The following is a 20,152-nucleotide window of genomic DNA, read 5'->3' on the forward strand; positions in this document are numbered from 1 at the left end:
GATATGGATAGGGAGCCATCTTGCATAATTTGTATGATCCAAAGAAAACATCGATGGAACAATTTGTCCAAGGCACTGAACTCAAACTCAAAGTTTCCTTCACACAGAGAATGCACAAATTGCAAGAGTCGAAGTTCAAGATCCAGAACCAAAGCCCAGTATTGGAATTGAGGAACCTTACTGCAATTGACTTGATGCCAAGTTTCAAAATCCATTGTGTCATCATCTGGCCCAAGTGATTTGGCATATGTGATGTACGCAGATTTCCAAAGGAGGTGCAAAGCTGCTGCCGTTACTTGATGTACATAGCGAAACCTGGTGACATGCGAACCCTTCAATATATCAACAGCTCGACCAGAGGTTGTGACTTCAGACTGCACAAGAACTGCTATCCATCCGCTACCACTGAGGAATTCTCCGAGTAATTTCAACACATTCATCTCTATGTGGAGACCTCCCATTACCACCACAAATTTATCCCAGCCAAAATGGTCTGGCCATGCCCACTGGATTTGTTTCGCAATGGAATATAAAGGCTGATCCATGGTTATCACAGGTATTTGATCAGGGTGCAAATGCTGAATCGTCCTCGCCACAAGACGCATCGCATGTTTTATCATAGCTGGCATATGTGCTGGTTCTGCGAACAAAGGCATCAACGCAATGGGTGACACTGGTCTGATCTCAGCTGATTTCCTATTGGCATGGTAAGCTGCCCATGAGACAAAGTCTTTGGTATCAAGTTCCGTCTTGTTTGATACAAGTTCTAACATTGCACTCAACCAGCCATCTTCTTTCTCTCTGGATGCGGACATGACGCTTGATTCAGCTCTTACTTGACCTGCAACAACTGGTGCATACAAGTCAGCTTGTGGCAGACCTGCTGATGCTACTTCTGAATATTCTACCGGCAAGAGAGACGCTACCAATTAAATTGGATAAAGCCATTTCTACACGCTCATAGCATTTGGATATCGAACATCGAGCAAACACTTTTAAGTATTTAGTTGTTTATGAAAGGGTCTCATTTCGATTTTAAAGCAGAAAGACTGAAAATGGAGCATTATAAGTGTGTCTATTTGATTCCTTGTGTGTGAAAACGTTGGGTTAGACTCTTTATTCAAGTGCTTAGGCTTCTTGGTGACCAAGATATCGCAAAAATAGTTTTCGGCAGTGGCCATTTTAAAATTCAAGATGGCGGCCGTAATTGTGGTCTGATCATGTGTGTCCTGCTCTTATATGAAAGAGCATATAGAAGTAGTCATGTGTACCAGTTTTTACACTTTTTCACATTTTGAACGATTCTGATGAAATGTTGACTTAATCTACTGTACTAAAGGTGAACAACGAATAGCCAAGATCTTGTGAAAAAAGCCAAGGAGTGGTCACACTGAATCAGAGTTTTAAAGTGTCTCAATTGTACTTGGGGGATTCAATAGTCTTCGGGGTCTTTGGTGTCTTAACTCCCAAGCACGTAGAAAAGTTTTTTTTCTCAAGCATGTTAAAAAAGGTCTTGTGGTTCTTTGGAGTCTTTAAATGCTGAGGTTGTGTCTGAAAGTACACTTGGGACAACCCCGGGTTGGACTTGGTCTGTGTCCAAATTTAGTGGTTGTCGGTCCAGCGGTTCTTGCAAAAAATGCAAACAAACAGACATCCAATGAATCTTATTTATTGGATATCAAATGGTCATGTAACATGTGGTGAAGTTTCAATTTCCTCCATCAAACGTTTTTCGATGTTCGCTCTTCACAAAATACAGACATCTACATACGTACGTACGCGACTAATAGCTTAACCCGGCTTTTCGTTTTGCGCGTGCGGGGTAATCTATATAAAATGGAGCAAGTGTATGTATGTTTGTATGTATATCCGCTCTTCACCCATTGGCTGGACAGCTGACCTGACAGCACCCGCAATTGTAACCTGAAGTGCCCAGAAGACCCCAAATACCCGGAAGACCTTTAAATACCGAAAAGACCCTGATGACTTAAAATTCCCAAAGGACCCCGAGGACCCTGATGACTTAAAATACCCAAAATACCTCAAGGATTGAAAAGACCATGAGGATCCAAAGTACCGAGAGAACCCAAAAGACCCGACGGACCCAAAACACACAACGGGACTATCACGGACCCATGGAAATTCTGCATCATGTAAAATGTGACTTCAGGTCCCAAACATCCCACCCTCCACACGCACACACAATCCCATGACCTTAACCCCTCCTCCCAACCCAAGGTCCTCAACTCCCCCGACCCCACACCCTCAAATGCCTCATACCCCTCGATCCCAACTCTGTCCCCTCTCTGCCCTCCCCCCCCCCAAAGCTGACTCTGTCATCCCCTCCCCATGTCTTCATGTTCTTAATCAATGTTACACAAATATAAACAGGGAACTTTGTCACATGAGAAAGCCATTTGGCCTATCGTGCCTGCGCTGTTTCTGTTTCCCATTTGTTGAGAACAATGTTAAAAGTAAATAAAGATGGAACGTTAAATTCACAATTGCCTCCCCCTTTCTTCCATTATCGTCACTATAATTCACACTGACCGGTGTTTATATGTTTTTTTGTTTGTCACGCTACATCTCCTACAGTTGTGGGCCAATTCCATCCAGACGCTACATAGGATCAGCAAGACCCCAATTAATGTATAGGGGTGTTTTTTTATCTTTTCCGGTGGTCTTGGGAGGTGGGGAGAGGGAGGGATGCAAATTCTCCACGTAAATGTGTGTCATGTAGCGCCGCCTCCAGGTGGGAGAGGGTATCTGATTCCAGAAAAAATTTGTTGTAAAAAATATCGAAAAAACGGTTACAATCCGCAGCCGTGGGTACAAAGGGGGATGAATCAGTTGGCTTGAGGAGACTGTTTATGGTAGAGAAAAGATGCCTATGGTTATTGGAGCCACTATCATTCAGGGTGGCATCTGTAGGAGGATCTGGCTACCTTTTAGGGTGGCAGAGTAAGCTGACTGACATTCTTTAATAGACTGCAGGTGGACAGCGAGGCCTGACTTTCTCCACCTGCGCTCAAGCTTACACCCCAGGGACTTCATTTCACGAAGTTGATCAGTGAACCATTGGGGATGAGTGATGGAATGTTACCTGACGGGACTTTTCAGGAGCAAAGTTTTCTTGGTTATCACGAAGAGTGTGGTTGTATAAGTCAACGTTCTCCTCAAAGGCTATCTCACCACATGCCAGCGAGAAAACGGAGCTAATGTAATCTGAAAACAAACCTGGGTCATTGGATCTCCGGTTTCGGAATGTCATGATATGCCGAGGACAAGACCTGGGTGGAGAAATGGACAGGTCCATCAGCACAGCCCTGTTGTCAGACATACCAAGTTCCAAAAGGGAAGGATTTGTTTGGGTCAGTGGTAGTTGTGACTTATTCGGATTGATAGTAGTTGTGATGATTTGTTCGTTGATGTGATTTGATGGTAGTTATGATTAGTTCATGATGGTGGTAGGGTGATTTGTTTGGATTGTTGGTAGTTGTGATTAGTTTGGGTTGATGGTCATTGAAATTAGTGTGAGTTGATGGTAGATGCTGTGATTAGTTTTTGTTGATTGTAGTTGCTCTGATTAATTTGGGTTTATTTTTACCTTGACTGTAAATGTCGTGATTAAAAACAATTTATTATAATATTGAGTGCTTGTTCATAACCTTAAGTGGTGTTTTTCTCAGCCTTGTGCAGCTTGATTTAAGCACTGCCATCATGGCAGTGAACAAAGCCAAAGGGCAGAGCTCTCTTGCCCTTCACAAGGTTATTATGGTTGGAAGTGGTGGTGTGGGAAAATCTGCCCTTACTCTGCAGTTCATGTATGATGAGGTATGCTTGCTTGTCACTTCATATACCACTAGAACGGCACTCGGTCGAGCTCATTCCTCTGTTTGGCTGAACAGTTTTATGTTTTGTAGTCCACTGATGGGCTAGATCTGGATCCAAACCTGAACCAAAATATAATTGGCTTGTCCTTGTTACCTAACCAATGTATCCGCAAAGTTTTTTTTTTCAGTTTTTTTTTAATTTAAATTATGTCATAACTCGTACACAACTTATTGAGACATGGTACTATATATCATTTTTGGCCCCATCCCTCAATGGTAAAGAATCACTTAAAAAAATTTTTTTTAATTCTCAGATCTGGATCCGGATCTTCACCAAAATCGAAACACTTCGTCCTTTTCACACACCCAACCTGTCCACCAAATCGTGTCCAAATCTGAACATAACTTTTTGAGATGTCGTGCTCACAGACAGACAAACAAACAAGAAAGATGTCATGCATAGCATGATAGTTGTGAAATCCAGAAATAAAATTTGACCTCAAAAATAATTGATGGTTGAATTCAATGACCAAATATGCAACTCCTTTTCAAATGCCAAGTCAATCAGATGAATTTTGACAATTTTATAAATACGGCCTATGCTGACCTTTTGGCCGATGATGACCTCAAAAATAATTGGTTGGTTGAAATCAGTGAGCTGATATGCAAATCCTCTTCAAAATTCAAGTCAATCGGATGAAAATTGACAATTTTAGAAATCAGGCTTATGATGACCTCAAAAATAATTGGTGGTTGAATTCATTAACCTGATATGCAAATCCTGTTCAAATTTCTAGTCGATTGGATGAAAATTGAGGATTTTATAAATTTTGCAAAGTTGTTGACCTTTGGCCTATGTTGACCTTTTGACCTCAAAAACAATAGGCTTCTTGCTTATGCCGAACTCCACCATGTGGTGAAGTTTTGTGAAGATCGGTTTAAAATTGTGACCTGTAGGCGATAAAGATAAAAACGAACAAACAATAACACTCGCAACCAACCAATATACTTGAAAAATATTCCATTTTCACAAGTAACAAACAGATGGGTGAAAACATAATCTGCGTCCACCTTCGTTGGCGGAGGTAATAAACTTTTATTGAGGCAGAATTTCATGCAGGACAGGGAATTTAAAAGGCAAATGTTCGAGGACACAAAGTATAATTTATAGGGAGTTTTGACACGCGTGTGAAAGGGATAGTCTGTTTAATTCCACAATGCAATATGTAGATGAATGAGATGTGTACTCTCGCAACTTGCATTTCATATCAAATTACTTATTATGCACATTGATACAGTAGCTTACTGGAAGATACATGCATGGTGATGTCATCATGCATGTACACATGCAACTTAAATACAACTTGTGAAAACATTTAAGGTGAAAGATTGCTCTTCTGCCTCGTTTTATATTTTTTTAATACAAAGTCTCAGTTAGGTCCAGCTGTTTTGACCGACACAGAAGGAATCAAGTGGACAATCGATTGACATACAAAGACCCATAACAATGCAGTTTGAAGGGTTAATGAGGAGGGGCTTGCTGATTGAACATGTTTTACCTGGTACAGCTGGGGAGGGCCAAGGTTAATATAAAGGCAGGGGGAGCCACACAGGTAGACACACTAAAATATCTAAGGAACATTAGTAAGTCTTTGCTGAGAAAATCTCTTGATGGATAATGCCAATTATTTACAGAACCTTTGCCTGAGCCACCACTTCCATGAGCAAGAGGTGGGGTGCAGGTTTACCAACCCACCAGGGAGAACACTGCATGGCACAATACATGTATGCAAACCCAGACACAGGAAGATGCCACTCAGCCCATCTAGCCCGTGTCATTTCCTCATTTCCAACAACCTAGGAATGCAACACTAACCCTGTATCCACAACACGTTCCCACTTGATACTATACATCCAGAAAACATTTTGACATCTCCCACTTGCAGACATGTCTGAAACGCACTTGGCTAATCTTAACCTACTAACCATTTTTTTTTTGCATACATAATCGAAGCTCGTGGAAGACCTAGAATTAGTACACTGAATGGATCAGGACACAACAGGGCAAAAGGAACAGTTAAGAAGGGGAGTAGGGGGGTGGGGACACCAACAGCAGAGTTGAAGGCCAAGATAGAGGGAGACTTGGACAAACAATGGGTGTAGGGAGGAATGATGGGGCAGGAGATGGTGCATGGGGTGGATAAGATGGATATAAAAGGAAACCCCAAGGAGGGGAAACTGCAAATTTAGATGGAGGAGAGATTGGGGTAGGGTACCATTCCTGCCAATATCCAAGTAACCCTTAATATCCATTCTTTATCAGTACAAACTGAAATCTACTTTAAAATGATTAACTGTCCCTGTTTCTTCACCTTCCCTGGAGTACGATTCCATGTTAATAACACTCTATAGAAAGTACTGCTTCCTTGCTTCAGTTTTAACCCTTCTCCTTTGTCACAGTTCACAAAAAAAAGAAACTGTCTCATTTCCGTTTATCATTACTGTTTGAGTGCTGAATTTTTCCAGTATACAATACGAAAATGTCGTATTTTTTCAGGCAAGCTGAATACGTCTCTTGTTTTTAGGCAACCATAGAAAGCAACCCCAGCACCAAACACTTAAATAGGAACAAACAATACAGGTCGTTGAACAAAGACCTGGGCCACGATTGTGGCTAACTGTGCGTTCCCATGAGGCCACGATTATGGCCAACAGCACTCAAACAGTTAAATATCATGATCAGATCCCCTTGTAATCACATAATTTCTGAGGTATGAAGTCCTGTCTCTTTAACCTGCTCCTCTTAGCATTGTCAAGCGAGGGCTGGAATCTATCAAGTTGCTCTATGCTTAACCCTGTCTATGATAGCGATGTCCTTCTTCATATATGGTGATCAAAACTGTACACAACGAGAGGGGGAGCACTCTGTAGAGTGCAAAACCTCCGCCGCCAATACTGCTGGGTCACTTAAGTGAACCTGATATCCTATTCATTGTAGGTCAAAACGGATCAGACTCTACTGAACCATGATTGAATAAACTTCACTAGATCGACGCGCATGTAGAAATGGCAAAAAAAATTCGAAATTTTTTTGAAAAAAAAGTTGCAAAATTTTTTCTCTCCAACAATTTTTTGGGGGGGTTGGAAATCACTTAAAACATGAAGAAATGCAAAAAAAAATTCAAATATTTCTCAAATAAAATCGAAAAATTTTTTTGAAATAAAGTTGCAAAATTTTGTTGTTTTTTTTTTCTCTAACAAATTTTTTTTTTTTTTGGTTGGAAATCACTTAAAACATGTAGAAATGCAAAAACAAAAATTCAAATATTTTTTCAAAATGGCCGCCATAGCGGCCATATTGGACTTTGGACCAAGTCCAAAATCTAATGGCATGATCCTTGGACCATACCTAATCCTCCCATCAAGTTTCGTCGAAATCCGTTGAGTTTTTCCATAATACTGTTCACAAACAAACAGACAGGGGTGCGGGGGGTGAAAACAGTAACCTCCGTCCATCTTCAATGGCAGAGGTTAACTAGAGAGTTCATAGAACACGTTACCCCATACAGTGTTTAAGAATATACTTCAACTTTTTTTTTTTTTTTTTGTATACCTTGGTCGAGGCTCGTATGAGAGCTAACACACAACTCACAGCAAGGAGGCATGAGACAAGAGGGGTGGGAGTTGAAGGGACAAAACAGTGGGGAACAGACACATTAGGTGAACTGTGGAAGGGAGAGGGATGGGGATGGGACGGGGAACATGGCGAAGAGAAGATGGACATTTCAGGGACTTTCAGGAAGGAAAGTAGGAGAAATGAAGGAAGTGGGCTTGGGTGGATTATCGGGGGTAGAAAAGATCGAGGATTTGGATGGGGGAAGATAAGAGGTGGTGGTGAACAGCTGTTTTGAAAGCCTGGAGGGAAGAATGGGAAAGAATAGAGTGAGGAAGTTTATTCCAAAGGCGGGAAAAAAGAGGAATGAAAGAGTGAAGATGAGCAGTGATTCGTGATTTTGGTAGTTTTACCAGAAGGGGGTTGTTGGCGGACCTTGAGCGCCCTGTGGAAATGTGGTGGGGACAAATCGCAGAGAGAGCAGGGGGGGGCAAGGCTGGAGAGGAGTCTGTAGAAGACAGAAAGACCACCGACCAACCTGCGGTGATTGAGTGAGAGGCCCAAAGACTCAGCTTCATTGCGGGAGATGCCGATGATCTTAAATGCCCTGGTTTCGACAGCGTGAAGCTGAGAAAGGTGGGAGGCAGGAGCACCAGCCCAGAGGGGAGAGCAGTACTCCATCAGGCTACGGACAAAAGCTTTGTAAGTGGTCAGGAGCTCAAGTGGGCCGAGGAAGGACTTAGCACGACGGAGGATTCCCAGTCGGCGACTGACTTTTGAGGCGAGGTTGGAAATGTGACTTTCCCAGGAAAGGTCATGGCAGATAGTGAGACCCAGAAGCTTGAAAGAAAAGACTTCTTCCAGAGGATTGTTGAGAAAGTGGATGGGGGGGTTTTGTAAACGGTCCTTTCGAAGAGACATAGTGAGAGTGTGAGATTTGTCTGGATTGAAAGACATGTTCCACGTGTTGGACCAGTTTGTGATTTTATCCAGATCTGCAGTGAGTGAAGAAGCTGCTGCTTGCCGGTCTGAGGGATGACAGATGGTACGGCAGAGGGTGGAGTCTTCGGCAAAGAGAAATAGAGGATTTTCCAGAGAGTCCGAGAGATCATTGATGAAAACCAGAAAAAGAACAGGGCCCAGAACGCTACCTTGAGGAACTCCAGCCTGCACAGGAAGAGGGGATGAAAGAACTCCATTTAGGGCCACACGTTGACTGGGCGACAGGAGAGGAAGTTCAAGTAGCCATGAGTGGAGATGGCCTTGAATACCATGGGAAGAGAGTTTGGTGAGTAGGGCAGGGTGCCAGACTGTGTCAAAAGCACGTGATATGTCCAGGGATACGGCCTTGATTTCCTGTCTGGCATTGAGGACCTCCATCCATTGATGGGAGAGCAGAAGCAGCATATCCAGGGTAGAGTGACCTGGTCTGAAACCAAATTGATGATTGGAAATCAAGCCATTGGAGAAGAGGAAGGATTTCATATCTGAGGCGATGATGGATTCCATCACCTTGCTGATGATTGGGAGAAGGCTGATTGGTTTGTAGTTATAGGGATCTGTTTTTGCACCTTTTTTATGCAGGGCAGTGATGTCAGCAGATTTCCAAGCAGATGGCAGATGACCTTGGGCAAATGAGAGGGTGAATAGAACAGAGAGAGGGTGAGCAAGAGCAGAAGAGCAGGCTTTGAGGACACGTGGGCTGATGCCGTCTGGACCGGTTGCAGAATCTGACTCGAGGTTTGAAAGCAAGCTCTCCACCTTGTCAGGAGAAAAGGATACAGAGTCCAGGGACAGTTGGGTGCGACTGGGTAAAGTGGGTAGAGATAGTGATGGGTTTAGGACACAAGATTTAGCTGCAAACACCGAGTTTAGACATTCAGCTTTATCACGTGTGGAATCAGCAGTGCGGCCATTTGAGGTAAGGGAGGGGATGGAGGGGGAACATACACCAGAAACAGATTTGATTAAACGCCACCAGGATTTTGAGGAGGGAGAGAGGTTTGAGAGTTCAGACTTGAGATGAGAAAGATGTTGTTTTCTACTTAAATAGAACTTAAATAGAATAATGATTTTAAATATTGTTAAAAAACTATCCTGGAAATTTTAGCACCATTGAAGCAGTCTGATGCATCGCCCTGAAACACCACCTTATTTAACACTTGCAAATACAACCTGTCACTTCGCTGACAGGAATACAAAGAGAGGGGTGGGAGGGAGAGAGCTGAGAGAGGGGAGAGGGAGGAGTGTGGGATTGAGGAGGAGGAGGGGTGGAGGGGAGGGAGTTGGTCTGGACTTGCGTTTGGTAGTGAGACTTGAAGGGACATGGGGGGGTTGACTTGTATTTGGGGGGGAGGGTTGACTTGCATTTGGGGGTGGGGGGAAGCTTGGGTCAGGGAGGAGGAGGGGTGTTCCTGAAGGAGTAGTGATTGGGGTGGGGTTAACAAGTGTAGAAACAGCACGTTCAAACAGGATAGTGTTGTAGAATTTTGTAGTTAACGTTTTAACACACTCGATGTAAATCCAAATGAAAGCCACAATTAATTCACTGTCCACAACGGAAAGTACATTACATCATATAATTTTATGAACATAGTACTATGGAGTCGAACTGCTGAGATGGTATTCATCCACAAAGATTTGCACTAAACTAAGATTACATTTTCTGGCAATTATACGCTTTTGTGGGAGTGGAGGGGGCTGATAAGCCTTAGGCAAAAGAACTCCAATTGCAATATGTGCCTTCGAGGTGAAAAGCGAATGACGTAATCATGGCAAAAGTTGCAGCGTTATCAACCAGGTCACTTTGTTCCATAGCAAGACATTCCTTTTATCAACATTTAGGTCAAAAGACGCTTGGCTAAAAGGAAGCATAATTGACATTATAGCATTAAAATTAAATTTATAAAACACCAGCAACAATTATAATTGAGAGTACATTAATATAATTATTTTCTCCCACAATAGCAAAACCACCCATCACTTTCAAACAGCACACACCATTTTTAAAGAGAAGCGAGTCTATTTTGCTCAGATAAGCAGCCTTCCCAACCCGGTCTATGCAATCTTCTATTCTAGGGATAGGATACGAATCGTTGCGGGTTACAGCATTCACCTTCCGATAGTCTATGCAGAATCTTATGGAACGATCTGGTTTTGGTATGAGTACAATGGGTGAACTCCAGCTGCTCTGACTAGGTTTGATGATGTCATGCTCTGGTCTAGCATATATCATACCTCTTCGCAAACCTTAGCTAACGTGTCAGGATTTCGCCAATTATGGGTGCTGCCTCTTGGGTCAAGCATTCCCAACATCACCATCATGTATCGCAAACAATGTGCACCCTGGCTCATCAGAACATAGATGTTGATACTCTCCAATTATAGCAATGACTTCAGACCGTTTATCCTCAGGTATGTGAGCTAACTCGGAATCTAGATTTGCTAATGCCTGTGAGTTTGATAGCTTAGCACCTAATAGTTCCCTATCAGGTCCTTGCAGATCGACACTGCTCAATTCACTACAGTCACGATCTTGATGGACTATATGACTTCCAAGCTTAGCTAACCCAACTAGCCGGCTGAGTTCAGCTTCACGCTCGTAGTACTTTTTAAGCATGTTAACATGGCACACCCGTTGAGGTTTTCGTCTATCATGGGTCAGGTCAGATCAGGTATGGGAGCATGCGCCAGAGCAGCGTGTCGCTGCATCCACTTTCCGCCGGTACTCCAGGGGCCTCCGTCTGGCCATCCCCCAGGCAGTGATTATCGTTTTTGGTAGTTTCACCAGAAGGCGGTTGATGGTGGACCATGCGAGTCCTGAGAAAACCTGGGGGGCACAAAGCACAGTAAGAGCAGAGGGTGCAAGACCAGATAGGAGGCAGGATAAGACAGGAAGATCATTGGCCTATCTGTGATGGCGTAGTGATAAGCCCACAGACTCGGCTTCATTGCAGGAGATTCCAAAAATCTTAAAGCCTTTCCATGACGTCAAGCTGAACAAGATGTGAAGCAGGGGAGCCAGCTCAGATGGGAGAGCAGTACTCCATCAAGCTGCGGATGAAATCCTTGTAGGTGTATCAGAGTTCAGGTGTGCCAAGGAAGGTCTTTGTAGGACAGAGAATGCCCAGTCTGCGGTTGGCTTTGGAGGCCAACTTTGAAATGTCGTTTGCCCAAGAAAGATCACGGTTGATAGTGAGACCCAGGAGTTTGAATGACTGAACTTCCTCAAGTGTTTTGTTTCGGAAGGAGATGGCTGCAAAGGGGGAGTGGGGGATGACTTGCACGATTTTCGCCTGTGCACGTGCCACAGTGCAAATGGTTTACTACTGACGCCTGCTGCAGACGGGGATTGTTAGCCACGGCACAAAATATATTTGTCCCGCCTCCCCATAATCACCCCCACCTCCCCCCCACCCCCAGGCTGCTCTCGAAGGGAGCGGTTTCTTGTATTTTGAAAAATCACCAAAATACACAAATGTTCACAATCCAAACAAGAGTTTCCAACACAAAATTAATGCAATTTTTTGCATCAATTTGTGTTGAAAATAAAATGTAACTAAGTCACTGATACCACATGGAAGCTTGGGTAGCATCAGCTACCTAGGCTGGCCCGGAGTTAAAATTGAAAGTGAAGTTTGCTGTTTTATTGCATTTCTCACCTTGAGCATCAGATTTCTTGATTTGATTATTGGCCTTCCTCCTCACTCTACTGACATCACAAAAGTGTTTGTAACACTCGTAATGGTAGCTTATCTTGTCATTTGTCTGTTGAGCATTGATGCACGATTATGTATCAAAATCTAAACAGAGATCGGCTCTGGTGTCGGCGACCACTTTACTTTCTTTGCACTTTACTGCTTCCAATCGGTCGCAAAACTGATGAATCAAAGCCAGGATTCGTTGGTTCGCAATGAAATTGCTCTTTGTTGAAGAAACAACGTGCATAACGCAGAATTTTGAAGGAAACTCAGCAGTCTTCTTATCCATGCCAATCGATGTGAACAACGCCACATTACTTTCATTGGTGGTCATGCTGGATATAACATCACTTGTAATTGATCAATCATGCTAATTAACTGCTGGCACAGCGCGATGTTCTGTAATGCTATTTCTGATTTGCCAAATTTGTCACGCGGATTCACTAACGTTTGAATATTCCTTGCCACGATTCTATCCATTTTTGTTTTTTCGATTTATGTGCAGTATTTTGCCGTCGGGATATGCTATTTGAAAATAGTGTAATATTGTGTAATTACTCTGAAAAAAATGAAGTTATCCCCAGCTCTGCAGTAGGCATGAAGAAGCTACAGGAGGTCCAAACGTATTGTGGCCTATAAGTGTTTTAAACAGTATACATTTTAAACGATTCATTTGATGGTGGAATAAAAAAAATGTCGTCGCACATAAAAGTAATGACTTGTAAACATGACCAATCACTCAACAGTTCACTGCTCTGCATGCATAAGAACATTGTGTGAGGTTTACTTTCAATATTTGGCACTTGCACATGTACAGGACCTTGGTGATGCCGTGTCTTTTTTACATGCAGTTTGTGGAGGATTACGAACCGACAAAGGCAGACAGTTACCGCAAGCCTGTGGTTTTGGATGGGGAAGAGGTGCAGATTGACATACTAGATACAGCCGGGCAGGAGGATTATGCTGCAATTCGTGACAACTACTTTCGTAGTGGCGAAGGGTTCCTGTGTGTGTTCTCCATCACGGAACAGGAGTCCTTTTCTGCCACTGGAGAGCTCCGGTACGTTCTCAACTCGAATAGCTGGATAGACCCCGTTGAGTATCTGGTTTTGCTGCAGAATTGTGATTCTGAATTGTTTTGGTGTTTTGGAGAGTATTTAAGAATGTGTTCATGTATTGCTTGGAGATTAATATAATGTAGAATTCACATGTCTGACATGTTCCCAAACTACACAATTTATATGTGAATTAAGTCATATTTCTCGAATGCCATGTTTTCCTGACATTGTTGAAGAGAAATGTCAATGATTTTGATGAAACCATGCTGTTGGTGTTGATGCAAATTTAATGATTAGTATCCTGAGGATCACCTGAATCTTCATTTAATTCTTAAAGCCAAAAATGAGATTTATGTGGATCTCCTGAATCTTACCTTAATTCATAAAGCCAAAAATGAGATTTAAAGTGTTAAAGGTAAGAATTAAGAAATTGATACGACACAGGGATTTGGCAGATGAGCATAGCTTTGGTTTCATTTGACACGCTATTCCATCAGTCATGACTTTTGTGCTGAAGATTTATGAGATATTTTGAGCAGACTGTTTGCCACCACCATTGCGAAGGTTGGTGGAACTCTGGAAAAATTTCACTCGTGAACTGACAATGGCTATATTGCTGTTTAGTGCTTGTTTATTGAAACTGACTTTGTGTTGTGTTTAAAAGAGTGTGACACATTTGTTTGCAACATCAGCAGACCTTGTTATATTGGTATCAAAGCCCAAAATGGAAGAGCAAACAACAGGAGATCAACAGACAAAATAAAAATCGAGAGAGAATAGATTGACGGACAAAATGGGACAAAGTTGCGTTGTTACCGTTTCCATCTGAACATTTGGCTCTGAAATAAAAGGAACCCGGTTCAAATCCCATAAACCATGTTCAAATCCATTATGCTGACGTATGGTAATGTCGTTACAAGCACATGATGATGTAGTTACAAGCTCTTCCATTAGCCTTGGATCACTTTCAATACAAGATCAAGAGGAAACAGTGGGCCAACAACAAAATGATGCACCACATTGCGAAGCAAGGAATTGCAAAAAAGAGTGCAAACTAGATTTCAGCGGGTGGAGTGAAAGGTTATCGTGGTGGAAATAGAGAGAGCATGATGAGGCCATGGGCAACGGATGTAAAATCCTGCAGGAAAGACCTCGAGACAACAGACTCAGGAAAACACTTCCACACCACAGAAGAGCTGTTTGAATGAATGAGGTGGCTTTTAAATTTTGAATTTGCAAGGATAAGAGAGGTGAGAGGACAGGAGGAGCAAGAACAGTAAAGAGCAGGTTTTTTTTTTAAAAACCTTCAAATCACCAGCCTGCCTGTGGTGAGCAAGAAGCATACCCTCATTCGCTTCCTGACAGGAGATTCCAATGATGAGGCTTGAGATTCCACAGCTTCAAGGGGAGTGGGGTGGGCAAGATGGGAAGCAACAAGTGGAGAAGCAACAAGATGGGAAGCAACACTCATCCACAGTGGAGAGCCACATTCCTATTAAACACTGGATGAAAACTTTGTACACCATTGTCAGCTGTGGGCTGTAGAGGAAGGACTTAGCTCTGTGGAGAAGTCTGAAGCAATGGCTGGTTTTGGTGGTGGCATCTTCTTTTTATTTGTATACCTTGTCAAGGCTCGTGTGAGAGCTAACGCACAGCAAGGGGGCATGAGACAAGAGGGGCGGGAGTGGGAGGGACAAAACTGTGGGGAACAGAGACATTAGGAGATCTGTGGAAGGGAGAGGGATGGGATGGGGAACATGGGGAATAGAAGATGGACATTACAGGGACTTTCAGGAAGGAAAGCAGGGAATTTGAAGGAAGTGGGCTAGGGTGGATTATCGGGGGTAGAAAAGATCGAGGATTTGGATGGGGGATGATAAGAGGAGGTGGTGAACAGCTGTTTTGAAAGCCTGGAGGGAAGAATGGGAAAGAATAGAGTGAGGGAGTTTATTCCAAAGGCGGGAAAAAGAGGAATGAAAGAGTGAAGGTGAGCAGTGATTCGTGATTTTGGTAGTTTTACCAGAAGGGGGTTGTTGGCGGACCTTGAGCGCCCTGTGGAAATGTGGTGGGGACAAATCGCAGAGAGAGCAGGGGGGGGGGGCGAGGCTGGAGAGGAGACGGTAGAAGACAGAAAGACCACCAACTAACTTGCGGTGATTGAGTGAGAGGCCCAAAGACTCAGCCTCATTGCGGGAGATGCCAATGATCCTAAATGCCCTGGTTTCTACAGCGTGAAGCCGAGAAAGGTGGGAGGCAGGAGCAGCAGCCCAGAGGGGAGAGCAGTACTCCATCAGGCTACGGACAAAACCTTTGTAAGTGGTCAGGAGCTCAGGAGGGCCGAGGAAGGACTTTGCACGACAGAGGATTCCCAGTCGGCGACTGGCTTTGGAGGCCAGGTTTGAAATGTGACTTTCCCAGGAAAGGTCATGGCAGATAGTGAGACCCAGAAGCTTGAAAGAAAGGACTTCTTCCAGAGGATTGTTGAGAAAGTGGATGGGGGGGGGGTTCTAAACGGTCCTTTCGAAGAGACAGAGTGAGAGTGTGAGATTTGTCCAGATTGAAAGACATGTTCCACGTGTTGGACCAGTTTGTGATTTTATCAAGATCTGCAGTGAGCAAAGAAGCTGCTGCTTGCCGGTTTGAGGGATGACCGATGGTACGGCAGAGGGTGGAGTCATCAGCAAAGAGATATAGAGGATCTAGTTACAATATCTGGTCAAGACAGCTTCAAACTGATCGTGAGTGCCAGGTCTGTCTCTTTCGAATGCAGCCTTATGGCTGCTGGTTGCATTAATTATTGGTTAGGGACACAGCTGTGCCGCTGATGCAGTGTCCCTGTTACCAGTACACTGGTACTCATTTTGCCGATCTCATAAGGATGATGGGCTGAATCAACCCCACCTGGTATTAATTCAGCGGTCAACGGGGCTTGAACTCAGGACCCTAGGATCCCAAGTCAGCCACCCTAACCGCTAAGGCAACACCAGGCTTGATGGCCAGGTGCTTCAGAGACTAACTCTCAGAGGCAGACCATGGGAAAACACTGGGGATCAAGTGAGAATATGGCCCGCTCTTGCAATAAAATATCATATTCCAGTTGGATGACCTTGCACATCATATTCCAGTTTGATGACCAACTGCTTTTCTCCAGATTATCCTGGCTATGGAAATATCCTGCAAATAGTGGAGTCTTTTGTAAAGTGCTAAGTCCATTTTTCCAGTGAATGCACGTCATTGCTAGATATAAAGGACAGGAACGATATCTTGAGGGATGCCTCTTGACACAGCATGGGATATAATTCAGTCCAAAGCAATTGACTGGTTCTAAGGACACAGGACATCTCAGTCCAGGAGGGAACTCTGGATACCATTAACTGACAATATGGAAATCAGGACATGTTTTCAGACAATCAAAAGCATGGGAAATGACCATCACAGTCATTCAATTGCGATTCAGTTACTGAATCCTTTTCTCTAACATAATTGGTGCATTCTTTATGTTGGCATTGCACAGAAAGATCTGCCCCATCATTACTTTCTGTATTTATTTTATCATCCTTTTTGTTGTCGTGTGTCTTAAGCTGGCTATTATCCCCAAGAGTAGGTCTTTCTACTTCATGTATACAAGTGTTATTGTCAGAAGTTTTATCTCTTTCAACATGAACGTGTGGTGGAGCCTCGTTTTCAACCAGCACCTCACCACTTTGCTCACCTTGCGAAGGATTATCAAGATGACAGTATATCTGTACTACCAAAACTTTGCCACCTTTGTTCTCATTTTCTCTGCCTAAACAAGAGCATTTCAAAACCTCTCCTTGAAACAGTATCCATAACTTGTTCTTCATCACAGAATATTCCTTCCGAAATTTGCAACCCTCTCACATTTTAATTTGGTCATTATCTACCCCATCTTTGGTCACAGCTAAGCATTCTGGCGTAGACCCCTGTACTGCAGGTTACTCACTGGCAGAGTCTACCAGAACAGCCAAGGGTGGGAGGGGTGATCCCACCGCTGTAGTCACAGGGGGCCCGATCCATGCACCACAACCATAGCAGGTTAATGTCTCCGTCATTGCAAAAAATCTGTAATCATGTTCTGCCACTTTGAAGTTCAAAGAGATATTCAATTGTGTTGCGCCATCATTTAACACGACAAAGCAGAACTGCCTAAATGATTCCACGTTTTCATTTGTCATTCCTGGTCTGTAAATGAACCATGATAATTCTAGCCCAGGAAAATGAACCATTCCTTTCCTGGAGTAATTCTCTGCAGACTACTGCAGTAGGACCTGTTACCATGCAACTATAGTATATGAGAGCACAACTCTCATATACTATGGTTCTAACTGCAGCATTTTGCCTGGGAAACACTTCAGTGCCATAATCACCGAAACTTTGTTGAATCATTCAATTTGATAGGAAATGTGGAACGTTGCTTAGTAATATTTTCATAGCCGGAGTGTCCTGTTGACAAGACCGGAACGAACGTTTCGTCATCTCCAAGAAACAAACCGTTTTGCATAACAATGTCCGCAAAATGTGTTTGTGAAACAAAACCCACAATGTTGTGGCTCATTTTCGAAGCAGCACAAATGTTTTCTCTACCTGTTAATTCTCCAATCTTAAGGAGGATATCATCCATTAAAAAGCCTTCGGGCGGGACGAAGCACAGCCTGTGCTCATGTGATAAACCCTCATCGGCAACATGTACCAGGCTGATCCCCCAGCTGTCGAGTTGGACGTCAAGGGTGTTACAATCCCTGTTGCTGACCCTCGAATCAACTGTGGTCCACCTTCGCTTGTGGAAACACGGGCTGTGGTGAACCAGTTGAAACGGGGCAAAGCTCCAAGGATCTGTGGCATCCATGCTGAACTTCTCAAGGCTGGTGGAAATGCTGCACTCGTGTCGTTGCATGCAGTTTTGTGCTCTGCCTGGAACACAGGCATCATCCCAACTGACTGGAAGAGGGGCCTTGGAAAGGGAAGGGTGATCGCCAAGACTGCAACAACTACCGAGGGGTGACGCTGCTCTCAGTGCCGGGCAAGGTCTTCGCTCGGATAATTCTTGATAGGGTTCGCCACCATCTGCTTGAGCACCAGCGTCCAGAGCAGTCAGGCTTTACACCAAAGAGGTCAACGATTGACCGTATCCTTGCACTTCGTGTCCTCATCGAACGCAGACGAGAGTTTCGGCAGGGGCTGCTTGCAGCCTATGTTGATCTCTGTAAAGCGTTCGATTCAGTGAATCGGGATGTCCTCTGGAGGATTCTTGGTCTTCGTGGGGTGCCACCAAAACTGATCGATCTGATGTCTGAACTCTACTCTGGTACTGAGAGTGCTGTGAAGTGTGGTGGTACCACCTCCGACTTATTTCCAGTTGTTACTGGAGTTCGTCAGGGATGTGTACTTGCCCCCACACTTTTCAGCACTTGTATGGACTGGATTTTAGGGAGGATGTCGGAGAGATCAAGTTGCGGTGCATCGTTTGGCAATGTCAAGATCTCGGACCTTGATTTTGCAGATGATGCAGTCATCTTTGCGGAGAGACTTTAGACATCCTCTTGGGGGCCCTCGAGGTGCTGAATGAGGAGTCGGAGCCGCTGGGATTACGGGTTTCTTGGGTCAAAACTAAGATCCAGGCTTTCGGTGACATCTTGGATGCTGCTGTCCTGTCTGTGTCTGTTTGTGGTGAGGATGTTGAGGTCGTGGAGAGATTCACTTACTTTGGCAGTGATATTCATGTCTCTGCTGGCTGCGAGTCAGAGGTCAATAGATGTCTGGGTCGGGCCTGGGGAGTCATGGATTCACTGGATCATGGGGTGTGGCGCTGCCGGTACCTGTGCGGGAGGACGAAAGTCCAAGTCTTCAGGTCCTTGGTACTTCCAGTCTTGCTCTATGGGTGCGAGACTTGGACTCTGACCAAGGATCTGAGACGGAGACTTAATTCCTTTGGTACCAGGTCTCTTCGGAGAATCCTTGGCTATCGCTGGTCGGATTTTGTATCCAACGAGTGGTTGCTGAGAGAGACTCGGATGAGATTTGTTACCTGCATAGTCCGTGAGCGTCAGTTGCGGCTGTATGGACATGTGGCTCGTTTTCCTGACGCTGATCCTGCTTACCAGATTCTCTCAGCGAGGGAGTCTCATGAGTGGAGGAGGCCAGTGGGCCGACCACGTGCCTCATGGTTGCAGCAGGTTGACCATCATCTCAAGGAGATGGGGATGGGCCTGGCATCTGCTTGGGGGATGGCCAGACGGAGGCCCCTGGAGTACCGGCGGAAAGTGGACGCAGCGACGCGCTGTTCTGGCACATGCTCCCATACCTGACCTGACCTGACAACATGATCGTTAGCACTGTGACGCTTACAACTACTACTAGCCATGTTTCAAATCAAGTAAACAAAACCAAGGTGGTATGAATCTAATCAGAACTAAAGTGAAAATAAAATAACTTGGGAAACCACTAACGAGAAGGCAAAAGGGAGGTAACCATGCAAGGTGATTAATATTAATAATAACTAGCCAAAACCCTGTCACAGATGTATTCCGTTCATTCAACCACCCTCACCAGCTCACCCACACTAGAGGGACATGGACTGGACAGGGCGTGTTTGCCCCCGCCGACTCTTCCCCCGCCCCTGCCCCATTTCCCCCCCCTGCCTTCAAGTTGCTTACCCCCGCCTAAAAATTTAATTACCCCGCCCCCGCCTCTTCACTCCCCCCTCTCTTGATTCCCCGCCCCATTTCCCCCGTCTCCCGCTATCAATTTGCTTACCCCCGCCCAAAAATTTGCTGACCTTGCCCCCCGCCTCTTCACTCCCTGCCCCCGTCTCTTCATCCCCCGCCCCCGCCTCTTCACTCCTCACCCCTGTCTCAACGAAAAGTGTTTATTCTGCTTCAAAGTTGAAGATTGACTATTGCCACGATGTGCGATGTGTTGTGTCCGAGA

The 20,152-nt window shown here is 44.4% G+C and overlaps 1 protein-coding gene across 3 annotated transcripts in view; it reads left to right on the forward strand.

The window, feature by feature from the left end:
• The window catches only part of LOC147027469 (ras-related protein Ral-A), a 52,249-nt gene that overhangs the window by 16,471 nt on the left and 15,626 nt on the right, over positions 1–20,152 (forward strand). For 2 of the 3 annotated variants that reach the window (XM_085876919.1, XM_085876916.1), the window contains exons 2-3: positions 3,690–3,834; positions 12,998–13,206. In XM_085876919.1, the coding sequence (XP_085733045.1) occupies positions 3,721–3,834; positions 12,998–13,206 (323 nt within the window). In that variant the 5' untranslated portion in view covers positions 3,690–3,720. The remainder of the gene's footprint in view (positions 1–3,689; positions 3,835–12,997; positions 13,207–20,152) is intronic. The other variant, XM_085876917.1, reaches the window with a different exon arrangement.

The sequence above is a fragment of the Eptatretus burgeri genome, chromosome 4 (assembly GCF_056783735.1).
Source record: "Eptatretus burgeri isolate ZD-2024b chromosome 4, Ebu_testis_v1, whole genome shotgun sequence".
NCBI lineage: Eukaryota > Metazoa > Chordata > Myxini > Myxiniformes > Myxinidae > Eptatretus > Eptatretus burgeri.